Source organism: Anser anser (genome assembly GCF_964211835.1).
Source record: "Anser anser genome assembly, chromosome: 28".
Lineage (NCBI taxonomy): Eukaryota > Metazoa > Chordata > Aves > Anseriformes > Anatidae > Anser > Anser anser.
Genome location: NC_139749.1, coordinates 4,068,364 through 4,078,741, shown reverse-complemented (window position 1 = coordinate 4,078,741; position 10,378 = coordinate 4,068,364). Strand labels below are relative to the sequence as shown.

Genomic DNA, 10,378 nt, shown 5'->3' with positions numbered 1-10,378 from the left:
ATTGTCCACACCAATGGACAGTGAGTCACGTTTTTGGCAGCACAGGTTTCTGCCGGCTCAGGTCGTTGAACTGACTTCTCCCACAGCCCCACAATCAGTCCATCTGACACCAGAGGAGTGGCAGCACCATGCAGCTGGGGAGCACGGACGAGCAGGACCTGCTTTTTTTTCCTGGCACCCAAGCTACACGACAGCAGTGGATGCATTGCGAGCCCCATGTCTTCCATGTCTCTGCCTGAAGACAGGCATTAGCAACTCAGCTAATATATGCAACTCAACTCATATACTGAGCAGTTTACTTAAACATTTCAGGTTTCACTCCAAGGAACCATTTTATACTTCTTCATATGAGTTTTTGGTGAGCCTCTACATATCGTGGTAACAAATGCAAAGGCAGAAAACAGGTTAGTGTCTTCTATTAGAGAAGAGATTATTTTTATCTATGGTAAAACGACCTAATCAATACACTTTTCCATCCTCTGCAATATCCATGGTTCCTCTGCAAAATTCTTTAAGAAACATTTAATCATAATAGAAGTCATAAAGTTACACTGGCATCCTTATGTCCCTGGCAACATCCCTTAAAGAAAGGTTCATCTGAAAAGAAGACCCAGGGCAGAATGGAGCATTCACAATGGCTGTATGGTCAACAGGATTTTTTCGGGACACTAGTTTTCAGTCCTGTATCTATAAGCTTTATCTTAACCATGTGCATGAATGAGTTGTGCAGTCCAAAAGTATCCTCAGCTACACATGCAACTCCATCTACCCTTGAAGCTTGTGTCCAAGAAAAAAAAAAAAAGGCATTTATGGGGAGCTGCCAAAACATGAGGATGACTTGACAGGCACAGGCAGCAGGGCAAAGCGTATCTTCCAAACCACCACTAGAGGGAAGAGACAAAGCATCCAGCTTCAGATTAAGGGAGTGGAGCATCTCCCTTAGGAGGAAAGGCTGAGGAAGCAGGGTCTCTTTAGCTTGGGGAAGAGGAGACCGAGGGGTGACCTTATTAATGTTTATAAATATGTAAAGGGGGAGTGTCAGGAGGACAGAGCCAGGTTCTTCTCGGTGACACCCAATGATAGGACAAGGGACAGTGGGTGCAGGCTGGAACATGGGAGGTTCTGCTTAAATACGAGACAAAACTTTTTTTAAAGTTTTAAAAGAGGACAATTTCTTCCAGACTTCTTGGACACCTCATTGACGAAGCTATGGAAGCAATCTCCAGAAAGGCTGGATTTTCTCTAGGACCAATAAGGGTGCACAAAAGAAGCCAGCAATAACTTTGCTGATGGGACGGGTGAAGGAAGGAAATGAACTTTCTCTTCCAATGTAGATAAGTAAAAAGCTACAATTTATAAGGATCCACAGTATATCGACATTTTTGCAACCTTTGAGTCTCACAGAGACAAACAAGCACTCTTGCACTATCAGTGATCCCACAGAAGTGATTTCCCAAACGTCAACCTTATCATTAATCACTGCTGAAAACATTATAGAAAGGTTCAATGAAGTAAGACACATGAAGATCTAGGTGATGCAAAGAACAATTTTATTTGTGTTTAAAGCAGAACGCAAGAGCAAACCAGTGTCAGGAAACAGGCACCTCTTTTCAGGTTAAAGCACCACACGCTCCTTTGGCTGTAATACAATACTGACCCAAGCATGCCATAAGCAAGCCTCAAGTGCTCTCGCACCAGGGAAAGACTGTCCAGGAATGTCCTGGATGAAGAACAGCAACTCGGACAAAATTGATGCTTTGCCTTCTTTGGCCTTCGTTTCCAAGCGTGAATGAGCTCTGAATCATAACAGAGTTCAACGATTTCCCACCAGGCCCTGCTACTCGACAGCAATAGCTATCAGGCTGGGGCTGGCAAGAAAGGTGCCCAACAGGCCCACAGCAATGACAAACAGCACGGTGGGTATGCAGACATCTGTGAAATGGAGCTGTGCATGCTGCACATCTCTACATGGTAAGTAGCAAGCACCCTGAACCCTGCTCTGTGAAGCGTGCCCAGGGGTTTCTTTGCACTGAAACCAAAGGCTGCCTGGACTGACTGCTCAGACACACGGTGCCACAAGGTGAATACCATGCCGTGTGTCTGTGCTCACCACTGGTCTGCCTGAACCAAAGCCTCCAACAGGACAGAGCTGCTGTAGTTCACGTTAGCAGAAACCTAGATTCCAGCAATGAATGGGAACCCCCAGACCCAATTACCCTACACTCTGTTTTGACAGCTGCACCAAAGACTAGAGAGAAGAAGGGAGCCTAGGCGATGGCGTCTAGGCCAAGATGTCAGAGGTGGAATCTCCGCAAGGGAAGCGGATAGCATGGGCAAGGCAAGGCCCATTGGGTTCCTTTCCAAAATCCACCAGGAAGTTCTTGTTCACGGTCAGGCCTCCTTTCTCGGTGTCCACATCAATCTGCAGCATGACAGAGCCTTCCCTGCGAGGGGGTGAGAGAGCAGGTATTACAGACAAGCACACCGGGGCCCTTCATGCCCTTCATGAGGCGGAGACATTCTCCCCGACATCTTGTCTTCTCCGCAGAGAAGACAGCAGAGGCCCACTCCCAGCAGCGGCATCCACCAGCACCCCTGGCTCCGTGCTGAATTCTCACCGGAGGCGAGTAACTGCCAGGCATGATGTGACAGGCAGGCCGGAGCTTGCCTTTGTGTTGGAGGTCATCTTTACTAAACCAAAACATCCCTGGTGGAGCAGAGATGTGGCGTGGCCCTGAGAGATGGATTGACTCCACCTGCAAGGTTGATCGATGTACGCGCTCCCAAGCCAAGCCCTGCCACTGCAGCTCCACCCAGGGAGCAGGTTCCGAGGTGCATGGGAGACAACTGCATGTGCAATTCAACAAGAGCAAGCTGCAGCAACCGCAAATGCATCCTCGCAGTCCCCTGGGTGAGGCACCTTCCCCACCTCCAGCAATGAGGCCTTTCAAAAGAGGGCCCTTGCCTCCCACAGATTTCTTACTTGACCACGTTCGGGTAGAACTGCTTGTCCCACGTGCTGTAGAACGAGTTGGTGACGTACAGCCTCTTGCCGTCCACGCTGAGCTGCATCTTACAAGGGCCACCGTACACCCTCTTGCACTGGAGGCACAACACAGAGCAGTGATGTCACGGGCCTCTTTCTTTCAGCAGACAAGCAAAAGCAGAGGCAGCAAAGCAGAGAGGCAGAGCAGGATGGCTGCCTCCCCTCCTAACACAGGCAGGCTATTAAACACTGCGTGCCGCTGGCAACGGCCGTGGAGACCTAACCCCAGAGACTCTGGGGAGAGAACGGCCAGAGCGGAGCCAAAGTCCAAAGGACAGCGTCGAACAGAGCGGCTGCGCAGCTCACCTTGATCACCAAGGGCTCCGGCTGGCACTTCAGCTCTTCATCTCTACACACAGTCACGGGCCCGCCTCTGAGGATGCTGCCTCCCACAAACACCTGGAAGCAAGGCAGTGGGAGACGTGTGGCTCGTCTTCTAACCACCGCCGGGTACCGCTAAGGAAGCCAGCGCTGCAAGCCCCTCTGCCCCTGCCTTACCTGTCCCACCAGCCTGGGCTTGCAGGTTTTGGAGATCTCATACTGGCGGATGTCTCCATGCAGCCAGTTGCTGAGATACAGGTATTTGTCATCCAAGGAGATGACCATGTCGGCTGTGAAGGCTAGGACACAGAAAAAAGAACTCTGGAGGAGGCGGCGTCAGCAGAAAGCTCGGCCCCTCTGACAGGGCGTGCATCGGGTTTACAGGGCACAGCCCTGAGGGCCAGCCGCTGGGCTTTGCCAGGCTGCACAACACAACGCTCTGAGAGGAAAAAGGAAACACCACGTCAGGGCTCACTAACCTGGCATCTTGGGGAGAATCCATCCCGACACGTCCTTGGCTGGTATCTGAATCGCCTCCTCTACCGACCAGGTGTCTCTCTGCAAAGGAGCACAAACACCGCGCCGTGGGCATTCCTGGCTGCTCAGGCACGAGCCCTCCCCTGCGCTCACCCGCTTGCGCAGCCAGGCAAATCTGCACAAGGAAGGCTACCACTCCACGCAGCTACTGTGAGCAGACAGAATTAAGGACAGCACCGTTTGATACCACTGGCCAGGCTCAGATTCTTTGCTAAAATTCATCTCCCAGGTCTTCATCAAGGCAGTCCCAGCTGGTCACCATACCTTCACGTTCAGTGCAAAATCAGACACCGCTCACTCCAGCAGGTGTCCCCAAAGCAGGGTCTGGCTGTTGCCCCCTCCACGTGCCTACTCCTTCCACCCCACTGAGTACAGGCAGCGCTCAGTCCCAGATGTCTAAGCGTCTGCCATCGCAGTCAGGTGAGAGGACCCCATCCGATGAGCTCCAGAGATGATGGGAGAAGCTCAGGCAGCACGTGGAGAGCCCCGCTCCTGCCGAGCACACACGCAGCAGGAGGATGCTGCCCTGAATTTCTTCCCTCAGCTTCTCAGTCGCCCTGCAAGCTCACCACGCCACGCCTGGGTTTCTGGTGGCTGCTCGCAGAATACTTGCCTCGCAACAAGCCTTGTAGAAGCGGTAGATGATGCCACTCAGGGCACAGCTGACGTAGCCCTCAGCAGCATTGGGGTTGTGGAGGAATTTAACGCTCAAGGGCAAAGAGTCCTCCCCCAGGTCAAAGCACTGGGTCAGGGTGCGGCAGGACAAGTTCCACACGTTCAGGCGGCGCCCAAAGACCCCTGAGGAAGAGGAAAGGCGAGAGTCAGGAGAGGGCAGGGGAGCTATGGAGATCGGTAACACCTAAAAAAGCTCCCTATAGCAGGGACAGCCACGGCAGCGTCCACCCAGAATTAGCAGCAAAATGCAGTGACTTTGGGAGCAGGGGGAGAAGACAGGAACCAGCCTGTCTTGAGGAGAGATGCTGAAAGTCCTGTGGCAGTGCCTGTAAGACGGGCCATTTTGGGTCAACTCCGCCTGCCCCCTCTCCCCGGTTCTGGACCGTTCAGCAACCGCATCAACATCCTCCCATGACCCTGGTAAGTTCTGGCTTTGTGCTTGCATCCCCATTCTCACCTTTCTTCAAATCATCAGGATTAAACCCACGTCCCGCACGTTTTGGAACCATTCCGGCAGAGCTGATGAGAACGTTGTGGCAGGGCTGGTACCAGAAGTCGTAGCCAGTTGGGGGGGCCTCGCACTCATTTTCCCAGTTGCCTTTCAGCTCAAATGTCTCTCCATCCAGCACAATAAATCCTCCTGTGATGCAAGAGGGGATGCACAACAGATTGAATACTCATCCTTCCAACCAGTCATGTTGTTAATGGTCTTATTGTAGGGAAAAGTACCTTTTCCATTGCCAGCTGGATCTCCCATGTTGGCAATCAGTATATCACCATTAGGCAGGGCATGAGGTACACTGAGGTATCCTTTGTTGCACTTCCAGAAGACGTCCACCGGCTCAATCATCTGAAAGAAGTGTATACACACGTAAGTCTTTGATTGATTCGCTCATTTCAGACTACATGGCAGAGCCTTTTGCCATCTGAGGTTTCTGATGCTCGCAGGAGTTTTCTTTCCAAGAAATCACACCTGCTAGGCCTTGCTCGTCCTTGGAAAGAAGCAAAGAAGCCGCTGAGCTCTCCTTTACAAGGACAACATGAATGCAGCAACTTGTAAGAGCTTATTTGCCCACCTTACTCTTTGGGATGGGGGCCAGGCATGGGGTGCTACATGGCTTCCAGTTACTAGACACTCCCTGAATGCAACAGGCACAGAGAAGGCAAGAAAATGAGGATCGGAGCCTCCCCTCAGTCCGAGGAGGAGAAAGCTGAGGGGGAACCATGACCCAGGTCTCTAAAATCAGGGGGAAGAAAAGGAGAGGAGGAAAACCTTCTTCCCTGTGCATTATTCCAGAAGTACCAGTTCCCAACTCCTTCCCAGAAACTTGTCTTTGAATCACCTCAGGCATACCTTACACAGCTTGGGAGCCCGGCACTGTGAACCCACATCCACCACGTAAATACGGGAAGAAATCAAACAGGGAAGAATCAGCTTGTTCCTTCTCGTTGTGATATTGTCAAAGCAGACGTTGCCAGCGCTCCACCCTGAGGAATGCAGCTCGTCTTTGAGGTTGGGCATGGGCAGGCGGTGGATCACCTAGGCAGTCAAAGGCAAAGTTAGGGTTCAGGCAGGGAGGCAGGGAGAAAAGGGGACATTAATACAGGCAGATACTTCTGTCTTTGTAGCCTCCATGTGACTAGAGCTGGGACTGCCTCTAGAGACGCAGGGAGGAGAACGTTGCTCCTTACACTAGCCACTGCCCTTTGACAGGTGACTGCGTGCAGCTGAGAAATGTGGAGATATCAAAGATTCATTCAACAATTCCTCACCCCATGCCACTAAAATTCAGAAAATTACATATGAAGAAATGATGATTATCATCCTGACATGTCATTCACTCTGGAAGCTCCTCCAAACGCTGGACTTTCAGAAGTCTGTATTTTCTTTAAAGTGCATTTTCTCCTAATCTCTTGCACTAATGGACTGATCAGGTAATATATACACACCCTTGATGCAGACAATCTGCCTAGCATTTACTTGTTTCTGAAGGATGCTAATTTCCCAGTTAGGATGACAGCAGACAGGTTGGTTCAGAGCATTTGCAGAGAAATTGCAGTAGAATAGAAAAAAGCTGAAATCTGCAAAAGTGCAGGATACCCTAAACCATCTGGGTCACTAGCGAACATTTTCCCTGCTGAGCAGCCACTGGCAGTGTAATTCAGAGCATGTGCTCAAAAGTTCACTAACAGCACCAAGATGCTCTGGAAATGAGTTGGGAAGTGAATCACCACCGGCTTGTCCCCTAGGACAAAGAGATGCTAATGATTCAGCTGGAGCCAGGTACGCAGGGGACAGTAGAAAAGCAGCAGGGAGTTAAAATTCGTAGCAGACAACATCCCAGGCTGGTGCGTATCGCCAGTGGAGAAGCAAGAAATAGGCCTGTCATGGCAGAAATTATTGGTTGCCCAGACAGTCATGAAGAAGACATGAAAATCAAATAGGAAGCAGGAGAAAAGAGTCAACCCAGAGACAGGCACGAAGATGCAGAAAGAAAAGAAGGTGCAAGACATAAAAAAACAACGAGCATGACAGAGTGGCTGCAAAGCAATCTGACTTTCCACAGCAGAAAAGAGTAAATGTCATGAATCTGGAAGCACAAAGACAGCAGCTAGTCATCAGCTCAGTAGAAACAGTCTAGGCACAGGTACCTGGCAGTAATATGGAGATCTGGGGTTGAGATCGATGGTGGCCAAGAAGTCAGGTTGGTCGATGCATGTTTCTCGGTAAGTACAGGTCACATAAGCAACCTCTTCTCTAGGAGCTTCAAACACAGAAAACTTTTGTTAAAATGAGACAAACTGTCCATAAAAGAAAAAAAAAAAAGCAGCAGACTCTCAGATAAGACTAAGCTACATTTTCTGCAGCTACAACCTTCCTCCTTGGTCAATGACAACTGCCCAGCCCTGGCTCACTACTGGCCCAGAGCTGAGAACACAACAAAGGCAGATCACTGTATGGCTCCAGTTCTCTCCCACTGAGGGAAGGGACTCAGCACATGCAATTAGTTAATGGTGGTCTCTAAAAGACTCAGGCTTTATCATCATCCAAACCGAAGCTAACACGGAGCCCTTTCACAAACTCCCCCCTTCCCAAACATTCCTGAGAGGACTTGCCTTTCACAACATCCGGGCAGACGGGGTAGTCGTAGCACTGAAGTCTGCATCTGTCTGAGTTGAGAAGAAGAGAAGAATATAAGGAGAAACGTCCGCGTCCTTAAATGGTGCCAATTCAGAAGGCTCCATCCCACCCAGCGGACCTTCTCCCACCCTCGTCATCAATGGGGGCCTCTGTGACCAGCATCTACTTGCGTAGATTTAGACGAGATGTAAGGCAGAAATTCTTCACTATGAGGGCTGTGAGGCACTGGCACAGGTTGCCCAGAGGAGCTGTGGATGCCCCATCCCTGGAAGTGCTCAAGGCCAGGTTGGATGAAGCCTTGAGCACCCTGGTCTGATGGGAGGTGTCCCTGCCCATGGCAGGGGGTTGGAATGAGCAAAGCTAAGCCCCTGGAAGCAGACCAGTGGCAGGGTGAAAGAAATCTTTGTGCCCTGTCAGGCAAAGCCCCAAACTTCAGCCCCATCTTCCTCCCTCCTGCAGCGCTGCAGAGGAACAAAGCTACCAGTCCGCAGGTGGGACTCGGCTTCAAGGTGGGACGTCTGCAGCCCCCAGGCAGAGGCTGGAGCCAGGGCCAGGATGGAGCGAGAAGGCATGGAGCTGCTGTGGGCTGCAGGGAGGCTGCAGAGCGTTTCTTACCCATGCTGAAGGCCTTCTGGTTCACTCTCCCCGAGAGCAGAGGTGCTGGGACTGGAGGAGCAGCTTGCTGTCTGTCTTGCTGGAGTGGGTCGTGTAGTGCCAGGGCTGCTCGGAGGGACCTTATATACACGGCTAAGGGGTGGGGGGCAGAGAGCAAGCTGCCAAGGGAGGAGCGAATGTTCCCAGGCGTTTGGGAGGTGCCAGACCAGCGCTGTGGCTTGTTTCCGCCTTGCTAACCACCAATCTAGAGGAAAAATCTGCTAGTCCATGCAGGTCCTTTCCTGAAGCACAAGCCACCCCTATCTGATCCTGGGGCCCTGCTCATCTCCAATGGGGCTTCTTCAGGCTCTGGAGGCCTCCACGGCCCAGCCAAGACACAAGCTAATTAAAGCCATCCCCCATGCCCAGCTTCTTGCAATAGAAATGTGCAGCGATTGCAAATTCCACACGAGGGAAGAGAAGCCCAGCTAGATAATTGGCCCCACCAGCAGCCTCCTGGAAATTATGAGGCTTGAACTCGTGGAGGCCACCAAAGGCACCTCCGAAATCTGGACCCTGACACAAGGCACGTCTCTGTTTGAGGGCTCAGAGGAAGACACGGGCTCCCTGCCACCAGCTCAGAAAGCCAGGCCCACAGGTTCCTCCCCCTGTAAAGAAGACTTCCTGAGCTCTAAAGAACTGGGATGCAAGGATTCCGAGAGGCAGGGGCTCCAACAGTACTGAGCTCACAAGAGACCTGAGGAGCTGCCGCCAGCTCCCAAGCACTCAGAAAACAACTAAGGCCAGGAACGGATGCCTCAGCACCTCCCTGCAGCAGAACGATGCCACAGAAAACTGATGATGGAGGTGTCTCCGTGTCCACCTGCTTGGACAAACCATGGTTCTGAGGGACAGGACACGGCCAGTCTGCTCCAGGGCTGCCACCAGGGGAATCTTCTCACCTTGCCCTTCACCCCACTGCACAGCTCCATGGGTTCTTGGGACCGGGCCATGACTGGGTGGCATAAACCCCTACAATCCACCAAGCGCCGTGGAACGTGAACGAGTATCGTATCTCGCGGAAGAACTCCTCAATCAGCGGGCAAATTACATCGGGTAAGTAATTGCTCCACGTAGGAATGCAGAAACATCTGACAGAGCCACTAAAGAAGCCCTCGGGAGATCCCTATCAGAAGCGAGGACATCTCGCCCAGGCTCTAATTAACAGCTCTCTGGCTTCAGAACAGCTCTCCAAACAGGTGACGGGGGACACGGGAGCAGCCAAACACTTGGTCTTTTCTGTAAGAGAGGAGCATCAAGCTGACACAATTGCCAAAAGAGTCTTAGAAGAACTCGTGATCTCTTCAGCGCAAATGCGTCTCGTCAGTTTTACTGCAAAGGGCAAGGCAGGCTGAAGAGGGGTTATTACCTGCCACAGCCGGACCCTTCCATACAAGCCATCCATGGACAGTTGGTGCTGCCAATGTTGCTGCCCAGCTACGTCAAGTTTCTCTGTGAGACAAGAAGGAGGTAAAAGACCACCACGGAGGAGAGCAGGAAGCATTCAAAGCAATGGCACAAAACCTTGTTTGATTAGCTGCCAGAGAAGCGGAGTCCTACTCAAGGCAAGAGCGACTCCCGTGAAAGAAATTACGTCCTCTGCCAGCACCAAGAGGGGTCAAGTAAAGCCGTCAAGATCAAAGCCCAGGACTGCCCTTCTGCCTTGATGACCTGACAGTAACATTTAGGAGCAGGGGGAAATATGTGCAAGGCAGTAAAACGCACTGGAATCACCTTACACGTGACTGGGCTTGCCAAACGCTTTTGGTTCAGGTAGCAGCCAAGGAAAAATGTCTGGCACACAGGCTGATGCTCTTTTTTTTTGCAGAGAATTTGACTTTCAGGCTGGCACGGCCTGAAGATGGGCTCCAGAAAATGGGCACCAGGGGATGCTGCCCACTGAAGGACTCTCAGGCCTGACGGGAGGGCGCAGCTGCAGCGGCTGCAGCGGCTGCTCCATCAGAGGCAACGCCAGGGGCTTGGCTGCTGCCCCCGACAGAGTG

At 51.7% G+C, this 10,378-nt stretch overlaps 1 protein-coding gene across 1 annotated transcript; it reads right to left on the bottom strand.

The window, feature by feature from the left end:
* Positions 1-1,528: 1,528 nt before the first annotated feature.
* LOC310887414 (methanethiol oxidase-like) lies at positions 1,529-9,146 on the bottom strand. Its single transcript, XM_083813354.1, has 12 exons — positions 8,337-9,146; positions 7,697-7,750; positions 7,232-7,344; positions 5,934-6,119; positions 5,309-5,429; positions 5,037-5,219; positions 4,518-4,702; positions 3,847-3,925; positions 3,545-3,666; positions 3,353-3,445; positions 2,984-3,102; positions 1,529-2,444 (listed from the first exon to the last, which is right to left on the bottom strand). Exons 1-12 carry the CDS (start codon positions 8,338-8,340, stop codon positions 2,282-2,284), a joined length of 1,422 nt encoding a protein of 473 aa, XP_083669480.1. The 5' UTR covers positions 8,341-9,146; the 3' UTR covers positions 1,529-2,281.
* Between the last annotated feature and the right edge of the window lie 1,232 nt (positions 9,147-10,378).